General features: G+C 24.3%; 1 protein-coding gene across 3 annotated transcripts in view; it reads left to right on the top strand.

Moving 5' to 3' along the window:
* LOC127286862 (uncharacterized) overlaps nt 1–24,605 on the top strand; it is a 39,668-nt gene that overhangs the window by 3,718 nt on the left and 11,345 nt on the right. For 2 of the 3 annotated variants that reach the window (XM_051313466.1, XM_051313465.1), the window contains exons 1-4: nt 13,566–14,014; nt 18,199–18,342; nt 22,437–22,582; nt 23,877–24,049. In XM_051313466.1, coding sequence (XP_051169423.1) covers nt 13,954–14,014; nt 18,199–18,342; nt 22,437–22,582; nt 23,877–24,049 — 524 coding nt within the window. In that variant the 5' untranslated portion in view covers nt 13,566–13,953. Of the gene's footprint in view, nt 1–13,565; nt 14,015–18,198; nt 18,343–22,436; nt 22,583–23,876; nt 24,050–24,605 lie in introns of those variants that run through there. The other variant, XM_051313467.1, reaches the window with a different exon arrangement.

Below are 24,605 nucleotides of genomic sequence, written 5' to 3'. Positions count from 1 at the left end.
AAAGAAAGTACGATTCTACTATGTTGCATCAATTTTTTCCCATATGAGTCAGTCTAAATAAATAAATAAAATAATAATAATAATAATATTATTATTATTAATAATAGTAAGTTAAAGATTAATTTAATAATTTTCGATATAAAATTATTTTTATATATTATTTCTATATCTATATAATTATATTTTTAATAGTAAAAAAAAATATTCTTATATAATTTTCTGAGAAAAAGAATTAATTTTGCATGTTTAAAAAATTGTTTCCTACTAAATAAACAATAAGTTTATTTAATAATAATAATTGAAGAATCAAATAAAAGACAATTTTTTTTTTATAGAATACAATTAATAAATTAGAATTTGAAAACGATTGAGAACGAAACCTTGATTTGTTTTCTAAGAATTTTTCATTCTATAGAGTGGATCAATTAAAGAAAAAGAAAAAAAAAAATGTAAACATTGGTGTCATCGTAAAAGAGATTAAAAAATAGGGTGATTCTATATTGGACTAAATGTGATTCATGTAAACACGTAGTTGACTTTGAACGAGTTTCGCCAATAAGGTATAGATTACACCTTTATTGACTTGGTACGTGCCATAGGCTAGGCCAACTGTACCTGTTCTACGACTCCAAATGTTGTCTACATCCATTTCTTGTGATATTAATCATCACAAATTAACTTCAATATAGATAATCAATTACTTTCTTTTAGTGATTATTTTTTCAATTACTATTTATTAATACCGAGGGGGAAGTTACTCAGGTAGTCAAGTGTACACTCATCCTGTAATACTCGTGTAATACCTGGTAATACCGTGTAATAACTTGTAATAATGCCGTATTACGGTGCTGTAATAACGCAAAAATCTCTGTAATACCGTGTAATACTCTGTAATAACGTGTAATACTTAGTAATACGGGTAATATGAGGTGTAATACCGGTAGTCAAGTGTACACGTTTTTAACTAGTAAATTCCCCCTCGATTAATACCTATTTCAATTCATTTTTTTACTTCTATTTTAATTTATTTAATTAATTTTATTAATTATTTTATTAAATAAGTTATATTTTACTTTTTTTTATTTGTTTATTATATTTAATTAGAATTTACGTATAGTTATAGTTTTATATTTATTTACAAAATTTATAAAAATTAGTCAGCAATTTTATTTAAAAAAAAAAAAATTAAATAAATTGTTATTAGTTTATTTTTATTATAGAAAACAGTTAATAAACTTTGGGTTTAGAAAAAACGAATGCTAATACTGAAGTTAATCTTGATTATTTTTTTTTTTTACGTAAATATACTTCTATATTCGTATGTTTGAAAAAAATGAAATATGGTTAAAAATAACGTTACAGACTATAAAAGTATAGTTTACAACTGTAATATCTTATTTGGTAGGCAACATTTATTTTGGACTTGATTTAAAATATCTCTAACGTTGTGTTTAGTTCTCAATGTCAGTTTCAGTAAAATATATTCTCGTGCCTCGCCCAAAAATAGTAGAAAAATTGGTAAAAGCCACTTAAACAATGTTTAAGTGACGTCTTATATAGGAGAGAAATTTATGATGAGAAATATAAATGCAAATTGGATTATGTATCCTTCTTAATTTTTAAAAACACAAATATGGATATTTTTCGATATTTCAGTTTCCATTTCAGTTTCTCCTTTTCATAAGCGATGTTCTTTCTATATATATATATATATTCGATGGTTAGTGAACAATTTTTATATTACACCACTTGCTTTCAAATAATTCCTTTCAATCATTACTTTCATTGTTCACCGCATAGGAGTGTCCCCCAAGAGATGTAATTACGTATATTTTAAAAGCGACATTTTCATTTTATTCCTTTGATATTCCATATATATATATATATATATATATATATATATATATATATATAAATTGAGTACTGCGAAAATCTGCGAAATAAAGAAAAAAAATCCGGATAAAAAAATAATAAGAATTTCGTATTATATATTTTTAAATTTAGTAAAATTTTATTTAAAAAAAGATGGAATAAAAAAAAACTTGTACTAAAAAATTAAATTTCGTCTGACTTATTGATCTTTACTACTTAAAATATTTTTTTTGTCATCAGACAAGGGGGTTTTCTTCTACTACTTAAAGAAAAGATTTTGTCTGTCATTGACATCATTATTTAAAATGTAATTTTTTTACTATATATTAATTGTGAAATAGAAAATTTCGTCTTAATTGTTGTCATTAATCTTTTTTGTATTAAATGGACATTTTTGTCTGACTTTGATGGCTTTTTTTTACTTTGAATATTGTTTACTATAACGACGACGACTTTTTTTTCAGAAACGTTTTGTCTTTGATCTCATTTTCAACTGAAAATTTTTTTCTTGTCTTTATTGCAAAAAGAAAGTTTCGTCTGACTTATTGTCTTTTTATAGTTAAAATCCTTTTTTTTACTTTTTATTTGTAATTAAAAGAAATATTTTTTTTACAATAAATTCAAGAAAAAAATTTAAGTAGAAAAAGTTCTAGCCATGGCAGATAATATTTTTCAGTAGAAAAAGACATCAAAGACAGACATATTTTAATTACAAAAAAGTAAAAAATTAATTTTAAGTAGAAACAATACAATAAGTTAGGCGAAAAATTTATTTTAAATAGAAACAGTACAAAAAAATATTTCAAGAAGTAAAAGATAACAAGTCAGGCGAAACTTCTATTTGCAATCAAAAAAAATAAATATTAATTCTTCCCGTGTGGAAAAAGCCACGATCTTGCCCTCAAGAGTTCGGGGCCCCCGGCGGGGGCCCATGAGGGCTGATCCATATGGCGAATCCATGAGGGGCACCGTAGGGGCCCCGCATGGATCGCCCTCATGATCGATTAGCAAAATTTTCTAAGTCCAAAAATCAAATATTTTTTTATCACCAAAAAATTAATGTTTATAATGATTCACAACAATGAAAAACGCGTTTTTAATTAAAATATATTTTCACTTTTTTTGAAAATAACACTCACACTTATGGCGAATCCATGAGGGGCACCGTAGGGGCCCCGCATGGATCGCCCTCATGATCGATTAGCAAAATTTTCTAAGTCCAAAAATCAAATATTTTTTTATCACCAAAAAATTAATGTTTATAATGATTCAGAACCACGAAAAACGCGTTTTTAATAAAAATATATTTACACTTTTTTGAAAATAACACTCACACTTATGGCAAAATAGATGAGGGCCACCGTAGGGGCCCGCATGGATCGCCCTCATGATCGATTAGCAAAATTTTCTAAGTCCAAAAATCAAATATTTTTTTATCAACAAAAAATGAATGTTTCCAATGATTTAAAACAACGAAAAACGCGTTTTTAATAAAAATATATTTACACTTTTTTGAAAATTCGCCTGAGATGATTCATGATAATAATCATAAAGCATATAATTAATTATATTTTATAAATTGCATTTGATTGGAAAATATAATTTAATATCTTAACTTTAACTAAATGATGTTAAGCACTTTTCTTTGTTAGGTATTTTTCAAGTTTAAATAGCATCAAGAAGTTAGCATTCGTTTTGAAGTAGCGTACGTAGCGTAGTTGGTAAAGCGTTAGACTCATAGTCCGTAGGTCGTAGGTTCGATTCCCCCCATGCGTTAGATTTATTTATTTCTCAGGTTTGCGTTTAATCATTAATTCTATGTATGAATTAATTGAAAAATGAAAATATCCGTTAATAGTATGCATAAATTAAATATTTTTTAATTTTTTAATTAATTAATTTATTATTACTTTTAATTATATCCGACAGTTAATTAATTAGAACGTTAATTAATAAATTGAATTTGAGTAAGAATTTAATTTAAAATTGAATAATTATTAAATAAATATGTTATTTATTCATAACTTAAGCTTATTTATTATTAATTAACTTTTATTATTAATATTATTGATTAAAAAACATTATGGCAAACTTGAGGGCAAGATGAGGGCAAACGTGAGGGCCCATAAGGGCGCCCGTAGGGGCACCCTCATGGATCGCCCATGCGGGCGCCCTCATCGATGAGCATGTCGTTTCCATGAGGGGCCCCTATGGATCATCCATATGCGGCCCTCATGGCATGAGGGCGATCCATAAGGGCCCCCGCTGGGGGCCCACATCACTTTTCCACACGGGTTAATAAATAAATAAATATATAAAATTTTTAGTAGAAAATACATTAAAGTCACACAAAATATTTCTTCTAATTACAAAAAATACAAAAATAGATTTTAAGTAGTAAAAATCAATATAAGTGAGACAAAAATTTTCTTTTAAGTAGAACTAGTGAACACAATATTTAAAGTAGTAAAAGATATAACAAGTCAGACAAACTTCTTTTTCCAATAAATAAAAATAAATAAATAAAATAAAACTAAATAATAATTATTAATAAATAAATTAATACGTGAAATTTCAAGTAGAAAAAGACATTAATGTCAGACAAAAATGTTCTTTTTAGTAAAAAAAAAAAAAAAAAAATATTTGAAATAGAAAAGCAGATGAAGACATACACCTTTTTTATAAGTAATTATAATAATTATAAAAATACAATTTAATTACAAAATCCTTCCTAAACTTAAATTAAAAATAAGTTTAAAAAAAATAGATTGTTATAAAAATCAATTTTTGCCTCTTATTATTATTAATATATTTGTATATTTTTTTTTCTTCGCGAAAGAATGTAAACACTGACTTCATCAAAGTGAAAGGCTTTTACACGTGAACGTTTATGTAGCCGATGAGATAATTTTCAATATAAAGTATATGAATTACGTCCGGATCTAACGGTTAAATATTAATCAAATAAACTTTTGCGCTGTGACGTCCTTCTCATATCTCAAGGAATAGAAGGACGTTGTATATTGCGAGACTTCGAAGGATATATATTATAGTGTATACAGGCTGCTTAACGGGAAACCAATAATTGCACATAGACACGTGCCAATACATTCTGTATCAGAAACAATCGCGAAAAAAAAAATTCCTTTCCGGAAGAGATAGATAAGGACACACAAAACAATAGGGCATTGCACGCGTCTTTCATCTTGTGTGATAGAGTCAATGTTTTCTTAATGCTTTTTAATCATAGAGTGTATATGATGAATTTTGTAAACACTTTGATGCTTACAAATAGATTGCTAATTACGATTACATTCGTCATTTTTCATATTTATTAAACTAAATTTTAATATTTTTTTTATAAATAATTTTTTTCATTAATTTATAAAATTTATTAAATATAAATACTTTCAAAAAGTTACAATTTTTTTTTATCGTCACTGTATTATAAAATTAAATTATTATTAATTAAATTATTTTTTATTATGTTATTAGAAATAAATTTCTTTTTTATTTATACATCGCGAGGAAGAATAACGCATTCACACCTGAGTCCTTATGTGTACCTTCATATATATATACAAAAGAAACACTACTTTCTCTGACAGAATTAAATTACGTCATAAACTCACCTGTTCTAAGTACACCGCCCTGACATATTAAGTAGAAAAAGACAACAAGTCAGACAAAAGGTTTCTTTTAAGTATGTGATGAAAAATAATCCGCCTTGTATGACAAACAAAAATTTATTTTAAGTTGAAAAAGACATCAAAGTCAAACATGAAAAATTCGTCGAATACATTTTTTAATAGAAAAAGACAAAAACATTTTATTTTTTAATAATCAAGAAGTAAGTAGAAAAAGGCATTAAAGTCAGACAAAATATTTTGTTTTATGTACAAAAAAAAAAAAAAATACAAAAAAATGTTTTAAGTCGAAAAAGTCAATAAGACGAAAGTTTTTTTTCAATAGATAAAGAAATGATCATTTTAATTAGAAAATTTTATCAAAGGCAGACAACAATTTTCTTTATTTAATTGATATATAATATAGAAGAAAATTTTAAGTAGAAAAATACTTTAAAGTCAGACATTTTTTTTTACTTTACCTATTGAAAAAAATTGTCTGACTGTGATGTCTTTTTCTACTTACAATTTTTCTTCCTGATTTTATCTAAATTGTAAAAAGAAAGTTATTGTTTTTTTCTACTTCAAATATATTTTTTTGGTACTCGAAAGAAATATTTTGCCTTACTTTAATGTCTTTTTCTACTGAAAAATATTATTTACCATGATTATTGTTTTTTTCTACTTCAAATATATTTTTTTGGTACTCGAAAGAAATATTTTGCCTTACTTTAATGTCTTTTTCTACTGAAAAATATTATTTACCATGACTGTGACTTTTTCTACTTGGCGAAAACATTTTGTCTGACTTTATTGTCTTTTTCTCCTCAATCAATTTGTTTAGTTAATAAAAATGACTTTTTTAATTATAAGAAATTTTTTGTCTGACTTTAATTTCTCTTTCTACTTAAAATATATTCCTCCTGGCAAAATTAGTTTTTTGTAATTTAAAGAAACATTGTGTCTGACTTTTGATGTATTTTTCTACTTTAAATGTTCTTCTTGACTTTATCTATATTGAAAAAAGAAATTCTCGTCTTACTTATTAGCTTTTTCTACTTAAAATCTATGTTTGTACTTTAAAAAATATTTTGTCTGACTTTGATGTCTATTTCTACTGAAAAAAATGGTTTTTGCCATGTGGCGACTTTTTGTACTTTTAAGTAACGTTTAGTCTTACTTGGTGACTTTTTCTACTTAAAATATACAATATAATATCCCCCCTCTCCTCCTCCACTAATAGCTTCTATTGCCGGAAGAAAATTACATTGAAATAAATAAACATTGTCTCGATTAATATTTAGCTTTGTAAATCTATCATGAATTGATTTTTAGATTCCATATTACAATATAAATATAGTTTTGTTTCGTAACGCAATGAAATTCAAGAAGCTTTTTAACATTCAAGAATAATGTCAAAGAACAAAACCTGCGAGCAAATCTATATGGGATCATAAATCGACTCTCTTTGTGGACCAATGTTCGACGTCCGTCTTTAGAGTCAATAATTCACTCGATACAACTGACCAATCGACATTGAGACGCAAAATCAATTCGCGAATCATTAGAATCGAATAGACTGAATTGAGTAATCAGTATAATTTTGTTGTTAATAATTTAAAAAAAAAAAAAGAATTTGACATTATTCTGAGGAATATAGAGAAAAACGAAAAAGGATACACGTATATAAATTTGATTGAGAAGGATTATATTATCAAAAATAGGATTTTATACACTCTTAAAAATGCACTTTCATTTTTCAAAATGAATGAAAGTAGCTACATAATTGAATTGATGAATCTATTGTCAGTAGATTTATTATCTCTCTAATAATCCTTATCTCGTCGAAAATATTTCGTTCCTTCAAAATAAAATAAGAAAAATAGTGTCAAAAAATTGACACTAAAAATTATTTCTATCTTCATTCTTATACTTGAAAGTATTCTGATACAAAATCAAATAATTTTTTTTCTATTGTCAAAAAAAATTGTTTTCCTATACTTTTAAAAACAATAAATATTTCTATAACAATCGCAAGCAATATATCTCAAAAGTGTCAGAAATTAATATTTCCTCACACAATAAATCAATCAATAATTAATTTTTGAGTATAATTTTGTTTAGGCAACATTTATTATTGTCCCTCGCGCGAAATTTGCGTCTCCAAATTATCTTTGACACCTAATTTAATTTTGTTTCTATGAACAAATAGAGAAAAATAAATTTTAATTATATAATTCACAGATTACATAACGTGACAAAATTTTAAATAGTTTACAAACTCTATTATTAAAAGGGGTTATAAATTAATCTTTGAATATATTCTTTTCACGAAGGGATGTGATTCAGATACGGAAGGAGATTACGAAGAGAGAATCTAAAAAAAATCTTACTTGTAAATTACAAGCTGTCTGTGTATATAGAAAAAGGAAAGCATATATAGCTTCAGGCTTTTGTGTTAATTTTGCCCCAGGTAATTCGTATTTTTTTTTTTTTAATCTCAGAAAACACCTGGTTTTTTAACCTTTTACACGAGAAGGAAAATATCGTCATTAAAAATTATTATTACTAATAATTTTATTATTAATCAGATAGAAATTTTTATGTGATAATTTTTCAGAAACTGATAAAAAAAAATATATAAAGTTTTTTTTCTTTCTTCGTATATATATTTTCCATTGAGACGCGTTGTGTGTCACCTTATTGCTACGTTTGTTTTTATATGGAGAAAAAAATTCTATTAAAAATGGGCATGTAAAAAAACAGAAGAACGTAATTTTAACCCACCTGCCGTGCTGACATTCTCCACTGTATTTACGATCGTGAAACTTCAATTGAAGCTTATATCTACGATTGCACTTGTCAAGTACAAAACTATAATGCTATTAACACAGCCAACGTGGATTTCTGATTATGCAATTTCGGCCTGAAGGGTTAAAGGAATTTTTTCTTTTTTTTTTTTTTATTATTATTTTCCCCCACAGTAAAAAAAAAATTAAGGCAAGTCACATAATTATATTATGATACACTGTCATTTTTTTTTTACTTTGCCTAGGCACTACTAATTCGAAAAATCTCGAAGACTCGAACCATATTATTTTTGTCTTGCAAACACTTTTCTTCAATTTTTCCTTTCTACTTTTTTTGATACAGAAAATAAAAATTAATAACATAAGAAAATCAAAATTGAGTGCGTTTTTTTCATGATATACTTTTTTTATATATTTAAAAATAAAAAAGAAAACAAACACTGATATAGAAAAAATTTTTAATTGTAAAAAAAAGTATTAAATTATAAAACCGAAATTTTACCACACAGAAATTTATTATTATTCTGCAAACATAATTTTCGTACTTTATATTTTTGGCTTTCTTTCTGCGAGAGAAGAGAAAGAGAGAGAAATGACAAGCAATTTTTTTTGGAGAAAGGTTATATACCCACGCTGATATATTTAAAGTGCAATGAAAAATAACCGTTAATCGTTATAATATACGAAATTGTTACAAATTATATTCGCCTTTACGTTGCTTCACATTCTTCTCATTGTCCAAATATTTTTCAATAAATTAAAGCGATACAAAAAAACATTTATTGTCAAAAATAAATAATGAAATTGCCTATAATAAAAATTAACAAGAAAAAAAAAACTGAAAATAAAAAATAATGAACAATTTTTCAAATTAATTTAGATTTTAAATAAAATTTAAAGGAGAAATGTCACATTCACATATATATAATGTGATAAAGAATTTTTTTTTCGCAAGCAAAAAAAAAAAAAATGAGTAACTTTTTAAAAAGCAAAAAATCTGCGATATAGTTTTATATAAAATAATTATCGTTATTATTGCTTGCACAATTTTATATATATATATATATTAGAGACTCGCACCTCCGTTTTACGTGGGAAAGTATTCCTGAATTATATGAATCTCCATTTTTTTTTTTTTATAAAATTCAGCAAAATTATTTGATATTATTCTCAATATATATAATATTCCATTTATATATACTATATAATATATATTATAAATAAAAATGACGATAATTAATTGCAAATAATTTCAAATATAATAGCTTTCGACAGAAGTGTTATTATAACGCGATAAAATTAATTAAACGTGATAGTATATAAGAATAAATTAAAATAAACGTGAACTAAAAAATGAGATAGTTTTCATAAAAAAAAATTTTTTTGACCTCTTGATCAATTTGATTTTATTTTCTTTTTTTTTATAATGATTATGCATATTGAATTTTATGCAAGGGGATTTGTAATTTTCTAAAATATACCTTTCCCTTATTCTATATTATACTCATGTCAGTATTACACCAGACCTGCCTAAAGCAATATATTCATGATTGACGAGCTGTGTGCTTTTATATATATCGTCTTATTATTATAGACCACTCTCAATTTTACTAAAAGCAATGATCCTTTAAAATTACCTATATACATTCGCCCCAATGGCGAGAGATTTAGCCTTTCGAAAAGTGTGACATGACTATTTTTTAATATTTTTTTATGTCCCACACAGCGTGAAAAAAAAATGATCGCATTGTTTTTTTTGCCCTTGCGACACAAGGTTGTTATTTATTTTTTTTTTTTTTTTGCAAAATTAGGACTCTGTGTATTTTATATTATAATTAATTTTGTATATTAGAATAAGTAAATGTTAATTTTACATATAGAAAAATTGAAATATAAAACGAAGGAATAAAAAAGAATAACGGAACCAAAACTGAAATTCCAATATAGAATTCCGGGAGTTGTTTATTAAAAAAAAAAAAAAAAAAAAATTTGAACGCATCGCAATCAGCAACAACTATTATACAAACGTGTAATAATTTCTATCTGACCTGCTTGGCAATTATTTCTGTCGCAATGGGGAAAATAATAAAAATAAAACGACGAGTTCTCGTAGTCTCTTTTTCTTTTTGTTTTCCTCTTTGTCCTTTATCAAATAACTTGATGAATTCCTGTTTATGTACAATATAATAAAATTCGTGACACATTATTTATTTATATAAAAAAAAAGTGTGAAAGCCCCTTAAGCTAAATATTGTTATTCAATTTTGCTATCGGCATATCGATTACCAATCAAGATCAATTAATTATATAATTGATTAAATATAAGCATTTCTTCAGGCAAACATTTTTTTTTCTTCTTCTCAAAATTATTCTTTTTCTTACGGAGGTGTTTTTATTATAATGAAATAAAAAATAAATAAATAACCGAAAAATCTTTTTTTCACCTCTCTGACGTCACAGGAAATTTAATCCCACAGATGAAAGTAGCATCTCTTGTTTCAATGAAGCAGACACTTTTTATCTTAATGCGCGTGCAGTTGATAAAAGCAAAGATTAATTTGGCTTGTTATGATTTAAGTTTAACCATATTATTATATATTTTTTTTTTTTTGTTCAAAGTAAAAAATATATTCAGACAGATGAATTTTTTTAATGTGATGTAATTTCGCAAATGAGAACAAAATATAAAACTTTCAAAAATTCGTTGATGATCCTGATGCTTCACATCAGACGTCCTTAAATGATGATGATGCATTAATCTTGTGTATAGAATCTTTAAATGCCAAAGTATATTCATCTTCTCGTTGATTTTGCGCGTCTTTATCAATTTCTATTTTGATATATAGAATCATCGATTAACATCCATTTTATTTCTATTTCAACATGCATCAATCAATTTTTATTTAGTAATGCGTTTGTCAATTTCTTCTTTTACTTTAAAATACTTTTTTTTTAAAAACAAATTTAAAAAAATTGCCAATAGCTGTTTAAAAAAAATTTTTGTTTTGTTTATATAATAAAATTAATTAATTTTGATGTATAGAAACAAAAAAAAAATGGTTTTTAACAGAACACTGGAAAAAGTAGTATTGAAACCCATTTACTTATTCGTATTTGATTCAATATTTTCTTGATCCAAGAAAATTTTACTACTTTGAAATAAATTTTTTTCAAATTAAAAAAATTAATTTAATTAATATTATTAATTATCAAATATGGACAAGTAAATGATTTTCTTAAATCAAGGATACTTTTTTTCAGTGTAGAGAAGTTTTTTATTCAAACCAAATATAATTGAATTAAATAAAAATATATTTGTAAAAATTATAACATATTTATTTGTTTCAAATAATAAAATTTGAATTGGGACAAATGAAAATTATTTGAACGAAAAATAGAAAAATTTATGTGAACCAAAAGTAAAAATTTATTTAAAACAAATAAATATTTATTTGGCTCTGAGATAAATGTTTTTGTGATAAGATAAAATCTTTAGAGTATTTTTAATAAGAAAAATTAGTTTTTTTTTTATCTATGTATATGTATATTGGAAGTGGGATTCCGATATTATAATCATCAGAAAACTCGCCAGACGGTAACAGATATTATAATGGACTATTAGCATATCAACTTTGCGATTTTATCTCTTATATAGAGATTCATTGCGAATTCTTTACCAACAGGCAAACACTATTGTAATCGCGCGAGGGAACGTTTATTCCAATACAAAATTGCAACGGTAGTTTGCTCCGATGAACCGCACTCCTATAGGTGACTGACAACCCTTAGCAAACAAATCCTCAAATTTTTTTTGCAAAAAAAAATTCTTCTCCTTTTGAGAAGAAAACGTAAAAAAATTCAGAAGTCAATTTATTTTTATATTAATTTGACAATTTTGAGAATGTAAAACTTAATGGAAATTCATTAAGGGTTGTCACAACCTTCATTTTGAATCCTTTACATTTTCATGATCGTAGAAAGATTTTTTTTTTCTTGTATTATTTGGGTCCTAAAAACATACATGATGGTAAAAAAAATAAAATTTTAATTTTTGACCATTTTAGAAATTAATTTCTTAAAAAAATTAATATTTTAAATATCTATCTTCTTTTTCAATTTTGATTATTTTTCATCGCCAATTTTTTTCCACGCTTTTTTAATGATTCTTAAGAATCTCTCGCATGAATTTTCAAAAATTTTAATTTTTTTAAAAAAAGAAAGAAAAATATAAGTTAAAACATCATTTGCACTCTTCTATTAAAATATATCTTCTATCACAATTTTAAGTATTTTTTATCGTCAAATTTTTTCCACACTTTTTTAATATAATTCTTTAGAATCTCTCGCATGGATTTTCAAAAATATTAATTTTTTTTTAAAAAATAAAAATTCTAAAATGGTCAAAAAATAAAATTTTCTTTTTTTGACTACCTTACATGTTTTTGGGTAATGATGCAAGAAAAAAAATATAATCTCATTTAATAATTTAAATTTAAGTGGATCAAAATAAAGGTTGTGACTCCCCTTAATTTGACAGGATTATTCTCCTTTTAAATCAAGAAAAAATAGCCTAGTGAGGCAGAAAAATATTCTTCATTTGAGAAGATAATTTAAAAAAAAAAAAAATGGAAATTTTTCTTTTAATTTAGGAGATATTTTAAAATTATAAATCTTGTATTTTGTAATTTTGAAAATAATCCTCCTCCTCCTCTTGATTCAAGAATAAATAGCCTAGGTAGAAAAATATTCTCATTTTCAGAGGTAAATGTAAAAAAAAATACATTTCTTCCAATCTGAGAATTTTAAGAAACTAAAAAATTAAATATCACCCCTTTTTAATTAAAAATTAAGAAAATATGGAAATCAATTATTCCTCTTAATTTGATAATTTTGTTCAATTCTCATAAGACAAATTTTTTAAATGCTTATATCATTGTCCTTCGATTTCGAAGAATGAAAAATTAAATAGCAACAAAATAAGAAGAAGAAGAAGAAGAAATAAAAAAAAAAATCTTATTCTGTAAAAGTTGGACTATAATTGAAAAAATTTAATGAAAGAAACTGGGGCAGATTTTGAACCCCTTCTCGAAGTATTTATTGTGTGTGACGGAAGGAAGGTCCGACGACCTCGGTCCTCGTCGTCGTGCGCGTTATGTGGATCTACTGTTCGTCCTGGAAGGAGAGGAATCTTGATCTCTCAAGGCAGGGAGTGACTTTGGCGCTTACGCTCACATTCGATCTTGCACCCGTGGTTCACTATAGTCTTAAGTCTATTGCCGAACACACCAACTACCTCAGGAGGGTTATATATATTCAGTTACAGAATTTCTCACTCAAAGGTGTTTTGCCCCCTCGAAGAGAAAAAGAAAAATATTTCACTTTTCTTTTTATTGACACTTTCAATATATAACTATATAAATAAAATAATTTTTCTATTTAGGAAATTTTTTTTTTTTTATATAATTTGAAATCGATTAAATTTTGCAATTTATAGCAGATAGCTCCGATGTCAGGAGCTTTGAATTTTTGTGACAATTGTGACACTTTAAATCGTGTGGATATTTATTCTCGCGAGCGTTCTTGAGAAAAAAAAAATTTGTTTTCATATTAACAGCGAAAAGTGAGGAAAGTGAGGGAAAAAAGGGATGGGGCGACTTTGGCTACTGTCCCTTTTATTGGGGTTGCTGCACATTGGATTTGCTGCAAGTGAGTCAAATGAAAAAAAAAAAAATTCTGCACCAATATCTTATATTTATAATAAATTTAGTGCTCCAGTTTTATATTTCTAAATTTTTTTTTAAGATATTTTCAACAAAAAAATATTTGTAAAAAAATTTTTAAATATTAATTTTTTTTAATAATTATTTAATTTTTCTTTAAAGAATAATATTCAAAAGGCTTTTTTTAAAAAAAAATATTAATTTATTTACAAAAAAGTTATTTTTTTTTAATAATAATAAAAAAAAAATTATTTTTCTTCTTTGTAAAGAAATTTTCTTACACTCAATTGAAACTACCCTTTTAGGAATAATATCAAAAAATAATAATTAATGTTAGGATAATAATTTATTATCTGAAAAGACTGTTCAAAGTGACAACAATATAATTGCAATTATTGCAAAAAAAGTGATTGTCATAAAAATCAATAAAGCGTGCTCGGAATATAATTTATGATTTTGTTTCTATGACAAATGAGAATAATTCTAGACACTCATCATCGAAGCCTTTGTTCAAAATTAATTAATAATACATAACATAAATTACTTTAAAAAGTGATTTAATTTTTATTTTAAAAAAATTATTAATTATTATTTACAAATGTCAAATTATTATTTTTTTTATATAAAGTATTATTGTTAAAAATTAATTAATTAATTAATTGTCAACAATAAGTTATTGGTAATTAGACAAAAATTTTTGCTGAAAAAATAATAAAATACCTTTTTGGTACTAGAAGTACTCACTGAAAAAAGGGTTTGGTATTGACAACCAAACGTTTGGTTGGTATTTAAGCAACCAAAATTTTTTTGTTGAATCAACAAAAATTTTAATTGTTTCAACCAAAATTTGTTTGACACAACCAAAATTAGAAAAAAAGGATTTTTGTTGTCCTAACTAAAGTTTTATTGGGACAACCAAAATTTTGTTGATTCAAGAAAAAAAATTTTGGTTGCTTAAATACCAACCAAGCATTTGGTTGTGAATACCAAACACTTTTTTCAGTGCTAAATTATAATTTAATGGTAATAATTTATGATAATTAATTTAGTACAAAAAAAGGAATTTTTTTCAATTTCCAGCATAAAGAGTTTTGTTTAAAAATCAAAAGTTTGGTAAAAAGAAAAAATTATTCAACACTTTGTTATAAATAAATTGAAAAATAGTTGATTACGATAAACTGTTAACGGTATTACATTTTATAGATAAAACAACTGGAAAAACGTGTTATACCATATAAAAAATATAATAGAAAAAATTCAGATGCAAAAGATAATTCCTCTTTAATAATTAATTAATCTATTTAATGAAATTAAATTCACTTTTGATTGTTTCGAGAGAAACAGTTTTTTTTTTAACTTTTTGATAACTTTTTTTCTGGATTAGCTGAATAATTAATAAACTATTTTAATTAAATAAGTGACTAACAAATTAATAATGTTTCCAGATTTTTTATTTTAAGATTCGAAAATCGTTAAAAATACTTAAATACTATCAGTAGTTTAAATAAATAATTTTCTATAATGTTAAAAAAATTTGTTTTCCCTTTTATCTATTGAGCAATTAAAAGATTAAAACCCATTCTTCCAAGAGGATAAATTATTACTAAAATGGTATCATCATGAAGTGAAGTATGACTTCCTTTATAATGTTGCATATATACATAATTCATTATTCATTGTTAAAATTCAACTTCCTGTTGTAACTTTTGAAAAAAAAAATAACAATTTTCGTTCTTTCACCAAATCTACATTATTACATTTTTTTTGCAGTACATATATCTATTAACTGAAAAGTGGAATCTTGAACGGTAATAATTCGTAAAATGATTTTCTTGCACGGATCAATGAACGTCCACACATATAATATTTAAAATCGTTTTGCATGAATATATTTGAATAAACTTGAAAATTATTATTGTTCGAAAACTAACAATTGATCTGGTAAACCAACGTAAAAAAAAATGCAACATAAAATATTTTTTATTTTTATTTTTTTTAAAGTTGAAAGAATTAGGAAGTAGTATAACTTTTAATGACTGTTATTTATCTTAATCAAATTATAAGTAAACTATTGCTAATTTTATAATTGATAAAGAAAACATTTCTTTTATTAAACTATTTTTATTATAAATGAATTTATTTTTCCACTTTCAATTTTCTTTTTAAATTAATTTGTATTTTTATTTCCTTGGAAAAACTATCAATTAGGTTCGTTAATTAAACAATTAATACATATATATACGATTTAATTTTAGTTGTCAATTAGTGGCAAATTTATCCGTTCAAAAAAAAAATCGTAATTTTATTTAATATATTTGTCATTATCTTCACATTGATGGAATATTTTTATTCAATGTCACGCGTATAAATAAATAATATAAATATATATATATGAGATTATATCGAGAGAAATCGAAAATGATGCATTGATCTTAATGATCAAGAGCATTTCGTTGTATTCTCTAAGTATAGGGTTGCGAAACCGATAAATGGAGCAGACAATCTCACAAGGACAACGCCATATGTGTCACAAAATTTTAATTTCTTATTCATATAAATGGCATCCCAAAACAACTATATATTTTAGAATTAAAAAAACCATACAGAATCTTCACTCAGAAAATACTTTATATTGAAAAAAAAAATTTTTTGTTTTTTGATAGTCTCTTCATATTATACTCTTGAAACAAAAATATTTATAATCCTTTTTTGATTTTGATAATTTATCTCACATTATAATTTTAAAAATGACAATATTTTATTATTATTATTTTTGTAAGCCCATTTACATTGTAAAATAAAATAATATATAGAAAGAAGAAAAAAAAAAGAATAGAAAATAGAACAGAAAAAAAATATTATAAAAATTTTTAAAAGAAAGAATAGAAAAAAAATTGTTTTGGTTTTCGTCTTCAATTACGAATTTTTCTTTTCGAGAAAATTTGAGATAAAAAAATTATATATTCTAATTGACCGGCTATCAACATTTATTATAGATTATTTATATATATATATGTATATATGAAGTGAATATAAATGATGATCATAAATATTTATATATAATAAATTAATTTAATATGCCAATAAATTCCTTCTTAATTTACTTTTACTTTCAACAAAAAAGTCGATTGAAAATAAGAAAATTGAAATTTTTTGACATACCAAATTAGATTGATGAGTGAGAGAATAAGTGCAAAAAATTACTTCCAGGAAGGAAGAGGTATTAAAAATAATATATAATATGCACGTAATATCAAAACTTATTTTCAATATATATATATATATACGCACAGTTAAAACAATAAGAAAAAACTTCGCATACATCTTTTTATTGTTATATCGAGATTCCGTTTTCTTGATTTATGGCGTTAATTTCTTTTTTTTGGGGAAAAAAATATGAATTAGTTCTTAATTAAACAACTCTTTCACATATATCATGTCAATTACTTCACTTTTTTTTCTCTATATTCTTTACTTAAAATGGAAATATTCCATATAAACGGAGCAATGATTGTATATACATTTCCTTAGAAATTCTTGCTCGCAATAGCAATTACAAATTAATTTTATTTGTACCATTTTTTGTTCGTATAGTATTATTTATTGATATTTATTTTTTTTTCAATATTTAGATATTTATTTTTTTATAAATTTTTGTGGTAATTTTACTAATTTTTATTTATTCTTTTTTTTATAATATAAATGAAAATGTAAAAATAAAATTTTAATGTTCAATTCACGATAAGTTTTTTTTTTTAGGCGAGAAATTGTATTCATTTGCTTGCACATCACAGAAAATGTTGTCATTTGAGTCAACTTCATTTGTAGGATATATAAGAAGTATCGTTTATTATCTTTTTTATTACAATTATAAATTTTATTTATCCTGTAATTTCTTGGATGAGAAAGGGATAAGTTAGTTTCATTCATTTATTCTCTTTTCACTATCGATGTTTAATCAATGTATATAAACATTGTAATCAGGGCGAGTATGTTAATTAGAAAAAGATTCTAATATTTTTTAACCGGTTCTTTCAATTATTTTTTATTTCATAGATGTACCAATTTTTCTTTATTTTTTTTTTAATTTGTATTTATTTTTTTTTAATTTGTATTTATTTTTTTTTCAAATATTATTTGAATCTAAGAATTTGTTTTTTACATTTTCAGAATGTCCGAGGCAAAGAAATTCACCAGGCAAGGAAATTCTCTGTTACACTGAAAGTTACAACATACAACGATTGGAAGATGTTATCTGCAGTTGTACAGTTTTAGTTCATCAAGGTCACGATATTCAGAATCTACCTGATACCGGTAAGATTTTTTTTGCAAATTATTTCTTCTCTTTTTGTCATATACAATTTTTTCTCTCTATATATTGATTAACAATCTTTTACTTTAGATGTACAAAATTAAAAATTTTCTTAAGTTTTTTTTTTTTTTTTGGTTTCTTTCTTTTTTTTTATTCCTCTTTTGCAAATACAAAATTCAAATAATATTTTGTTTAATTTCAAAATTTTTTTGTAATTACTCATATAGCAATAACTTCAATTATTATAACAGTAGCAAATGATTGATAGCTTCACTTATCTCCATTTTTGGTATGATTATTGTAAAATAATTTTTGTTGATAATACAATTTTTAGATATTATTTATAAATAATGAAATTTTAAATAAAATAATAATAATAATAATAATTAAAAATACAATAAATTTTGCAAAATAATATCCTGAGCTTTGCGTCTCTCTATATAAATTACGCGATTTATATAATATATGACTTTTCCGTGTCTTCAATGAGATTATCATTAAAGTGCAAGGCCATGCGCAAGATATACTCACATTCGAGGAATCCTATAACCGCATACCGTAAACTCAACCTTGCACTTGCAACAGGATATTGTATCCTATGAGGATCGAGTCAAAACCTTCATGTCGCAAAATAAATTCATTATTATGTCCAGTGTATAATAATTTTCACATATTATCTGGTATAACTATATATAATTAATTTCCTTTCTCTTTACATCGTCTCTTTCACGTATATTATGTCATATATATTTTCTTTATTTTTTATTTACTTTTTCTTTTTTTAATTAACACTCATTTTTTTTTACTTTTTTTTAAATTAATAAAATATCACTGCAATAATTCTAATTATCCTTATTTTCTTCTAAGAAAAAGGGAAGTTTTATTGAATATAACTGGGACAAGGACAACAAGAATCGCGAGTAATTTAACTTCTCTAAAATAACAAGGCAATGAATTTTGCCAAAATAGTTGTGTAAAATTATTGATTTCGATATAATTACAGTCTATTACATCCTTTCGATTGTACTTCCTCACATGTAATTTATATTTATTGCTGATGATAGTTTTTAATGAAAATTATTTTTTTTTATATATATAAATTTGATTACTATATTTTGTTTATTTATTATTATTTATTATTATTATTATTATAAACAATTATTTATATAATCATATTAAAATTTCGAAAAATTCGGTTTTATTTTTTTTCAATATAAAGAAAAAAACTTTTCACAATTTTTTTTTTTTTTTATATTTAAATATAGAAAATTTTGATGCTTTATGGATTTTATTATAAAACAATTTAAGATTAAGCGGGTGTGAAAGAGCTAAATTTATAAAATTCAACGATCCACGAAGAATTGCACTATCTCATTAAAAAAATTATTCGTATAATAAAATTTATCATAAACTTGAATTTGAACTCAACTTTCAATTTCACTATATATAGCGAAAGTTATTATGTTTATTGATCATTTAGATACATTAGATTAAGTAATTAATCAAAGTTCTAAAACCTCATTAGCATTTATATATATACATTTTATTTTTATACCACACAAATTAATTACAGACATTTATATATTTAATTCAACAATATTTATAATAATTTTTATTATTATAATATTATATACTTGTAATTAATCGTAATTAAATAAATAAAATTATTATTATTATCTTATAAAGTTATAATAATCTTAACTAAAACTCGAAAAATTAAAAATTATTTATACACAATTTAACTATAAATAGGCATTTATTGCTCTCTGTATGTATATATTTAATTGAAGCCTATTGTGATCTAAATTAAACATAAAACTCGTGAGACAAACTTGACATTTCTAATTAAACTTTTGGTGCTTATGATATCAAACTTAATTAAAGATCAAAAGTTGATTTTCGATTAAAGATCATTTTTATAGAAAACTATTTTTTTTTTCAATAAAAAATAGTATATATTTCTTAATAGTTTGTATCATTTTCTATATACTTGATAATAATACTAAAAATAACAAAAATTATTATTATATTAATTATTATAATTTTAATATATTAATTAATATATATTTTCTCATCATAAATTTTAGACTATTGTGATAAATGAATTTTCATAAAAAATTTTAATATTATATAGTTTATAACTTACGGAAGATATTGATTAATATACCAAATTATCAATAACCCGGGGGGATAAATGTAAAATTAAATTTTTTTCATCATTAAAAGTAAACGATAAAGTGTGCGACTACAAATTATATTCAAGTTACATGAGAAAGAAACGGTAACGATATATAAAAGTGAAAGTAATTTGTTCCAGACAGTGCCCGAAATAATCATAATTTTATTGATACCGAAAGTCGTTTAGCACGTGGTTGAGATGCTATTTTACTCTTTAATAAGGAAATCGTGCAGAACAGAGGTCATTATCATTCAACTCATTTACATCTTTTTTTTCTTTGTTTTTCCTTTGTTTTTTTTTTAGAATAATAATTTAATTAGCAAGACATTTACGATTTTACTGCTTGAAGAAATATTTGAATTTTTACAATATTTTTTAATTTAAGTAATTATCAATTTAAATTAATATAATAATAATAATGAATTATTACAAAAATAGTACTAATTTTAATTTATCAAAATCATTCTAATTATCTTTATGAAATTAGTAAAATATATTAATTTTTATAGTAAAATTTAACAATTTGGATTATTAAATTTTTTTCAAATGATTCAAAAAAATGACTTTTAATTCATTTACAAGTCAACAGATTGAAATCTCAATGAAGAAAAATAATTTCCTTTTTCAAGACTTTTTCTCAGGATTTTTCTCTTATATAGAATAATGTTTTTTTTTAATCACTTTTTAAAAAGAATAAAATACGTAATCGTATTTTAACGCCAATAGTAGGTTTATAAAAATGGAATCATCTACTATATTTAAATGGAAATTAGTTCGTTTGAAGACACTTTGTAAACAAAAGTTCGCAAGTTTCTTTTTTTTTTTATTTTGAAATAAATAGAGAAAAAAAATTGTTTCATTCAAGAAAATCTATTTTTTTCAAGCAAGTCAGGTGGACAGCATGAGCAATTCCAAGTTTCATCATAAGTGAAACCTCATATATAGCTTTGTCTTTTTATATATATATATATATATATATATATAATATTGAAAGGAAGAAATGGCAAAAAACCTTTCAAATTCCCATTGTAATTAAAAGTCGATACACAATGAAATAAAAATCATTTACGAACTATATATATATATATCTCCCTCAATTAAGACATCTATCATTAGTTTCGATTTCATTGCTTGGGACTTACTTCCAGCTATCGGTAATCGTTATCGTCGACATAAACGGGATTCCTGCCTTTAAAGAACTAATCGCTCAACTTTCCTACTAATTGGTGTTATATACCTACCAACAATTTATCTTTTATAATTTATAATATGTATATCCTTTAGACATATTGATTCACATTTCAGGAAATTAAATTCATTCATATTCGCATGTATCAAAATTAACAGGAATATTATTCATTTAAATGATAAAATCTTTTTTTTAAGAATATTATTGTTCACGCATTGAAATAAATAATTTTTATTATAATCATTATGATTATTTTTTAATGAAGAAAAAAAAATTATTCGAATTTAATAAAAATTTCTTTACCAAAAAAAAAATTTTATTTTCAATTTTTAAAAATAAATTTTTTAAATTACTCTCTAGAATTTTTTTTTTTCTATTAAATCATATATATACAATTTTTTATTCATTATCATTGAGGACTTATCACCGTTAGGACATTTTATATAGAAAAAATGACAGTAAGTAATCAAAGAATGGCGTCATTCTGTTTAATAAAACGACAAATAATCTATAATGTGGTTTGTCTACTTTTTATATATATATATATATTTTTCAATTGATCGTTTTGTAAAGTAGCACAAATTTACGCGCGAGATTCGATGAATCCTATTATAGTCGACTGGTTTTTTTTTTTAAACAGGACGAGAATCTAGTTCAATGTGCGCGCGATGAATCAAATGTGTTATGCAATAATCCCTTTTAATTCAAGAAAAAATTGTAATTTACAGGATTCAAGGATCTACGAAATTCTTTGAAAGAGAAAAAACATGATCTTCGATTTATTCTTGCCGTTAATGATGAACGTGGTTTTCTCAAAACTTCCGGTCTTATGCGACAGGAAGCTGCAACACGTTTGGCAACAATTTTGACTGAGGTAAATATATTTTTCTCAATTTTTTTATTTTATAATTTTATTAATTTTCTGAGAAAAAAAAATTCAAAACAGAAAAAAATTAACAATTTTAGCAAGAAAATCAGGAAAAAAATTGACGAAAAATAAAGATAAAATATAAACAGATTTGCGGTAATGTTCAATAATTATAGCAGCATCTTTTATATTATATGATTAACTGATCGAGACATAATGATGAATGATTTGTTATGTCATGTTACGTTCTGGATCTAATCACCGCTAGTTTTTTTTTACACAGATTCTACGACAACCGGAACTTGCGATCTTGGAATTGTTAGGATAACTTTCTCAATTTAGTATCAAACTTAATTTATATTATTTTTCTCTTACTTCACAATTTTTTTTTTGTTTAGTGATTTATTTTATGATTATAAATGTACGACAATTAAATACAAAGGAAGGAAAAAATAGTTACTCAAAACTAGAGCACATTTCGTCAAAAATGTAACAAAATTGATAAAAAAAAGAAATGAATGAATATAATTATTTTTGCAAATTAAAAATGTGGTAAAAATTTCAAATTTTATTAACTTTACACACCAGGCCAGAAATAAGACCAAAAAAAAAAGAAGTCTAACATATATGCAAATTTTCAATTTATTATTCAAAGAATCTAAAAATAGAGGGGAAAAATGAGTTGGAGCACTTGTAATGGAATTATGTCTACGTCCTAGACTGACGTATGACTTTAAATGGAACAGAATCTTGTTGCATTAAATCAGTTTTTGCTCTTCTTGACAGCATTCCCTATAAAGAAAGAAAAAAGAAAAAAAAAGGAACAAGAACAAGTAGCAAGAAGAAGCTACTTGGAAATTGATCGGAAAGCTTATAAATAAGTAAGGAAGAATTCCATGGACAATTGCACGATTATGAAAGTAACGACTATTCACTGATTATTATGGTCGTCGCTCTGAGCATTCGCCTTGTGGAGAATTTCGCATTTTTACTTTCTTCAATGTTTATTGTTAAAAAAATTGCCGCTTTCATGTGGGAGTATTACGTTCCTTTTGAAAAAATAAAAAAACAGATTTTTTTCTATAATTTTTTTACTATAAATTTTTTAAAATTTTTTTTACATTTTATTTTTTTTTTACATTGCTTGGTTTATTTATTCGGAGAAAATGTTGAATTGTTTTTATCATCTCTGAAATATAAAAATGAGCCCCTTAAATTCCAACACTATTCTTTATAAAATATATATTTTTTATAGTCATCTTCATTCTTCAAGTTCTTCACTTTTATGATTCTGTTGAAGGTCGATGGGGTTGAGTTGAACGTAACTGCCGGCTCAAAAGAACGTCTCGTCCACTTCGTGAAAGGGTTGAAGGACGAGATGATCAGAAAATCCAATGAGAAGGTCATTTTTCTTGCGTTGCCCGCAAAACCAGAACTGTTGGCAAAGCAATTTGATATTAAGGAGCTTTCCAAGTAAGTTATTCATTAAAGATGATTATTTTGTTTTACTTCTAAATCTTTGCTATTAATTATTACAAAAAATTAATTTAAATATTTTCTCTAATCTTATCGACTCGAAATCTTAGATTAATAATCTATGATTAGTTTTAAAGCGTTTTTTGTAAAACTTGTTATTTTACGTTTTAATTTATTAATAAATCCTCAGTAAAATGATATAAATTATTTCAATTTATAAAGTAATTATTTTTTTGTTGCAAAGATGCGAAAACATAAATTCAAGCTCTTAAGTAATCCTATTAAAATTTATACCAGATTTATATTCTTTATTTCTATGTCCACCTTGGATGTTAATGAGCGAAGAAGAATGCTTTAGTAAAAACATTTTTACTGTCGAATCAACTTACACACGTTAATCATATGCAATAATTTCTTATGCTCGTCTCTTTTTCAATGCAACTATTTAAGGAACGAATGAGTTTCAATCCTCTGTATATGGGCAGGCGTGTTACGCTTGTAATTCTTTTCCTGAATCATTATTCAAATTAATTCAATATAGAACATTCTGAAA

This window comes from Leptopilina boulardi, unplaced genomic scaffold (genome assembly GCF_019393585.1).
Source record: "Leptopilina boulardi isolate dan_hultmark-lab unplaced genomic scaffold, ZJU_Lbou_2.1 LbouV2_364, whole genome shotgun sequence".
Taxonomy (NCBI): Eukaryota; Metazoa; Arthropoda; class Insecta; order Hymenoptera; family Figitidae; genus Leptopilina; species Leptopilina boulardi.
The sequence above is the reverse complement of the archived record's forward strand: the minus strand, read 5'-3'. Positions and strand labels throughout refer to the sequence as shown.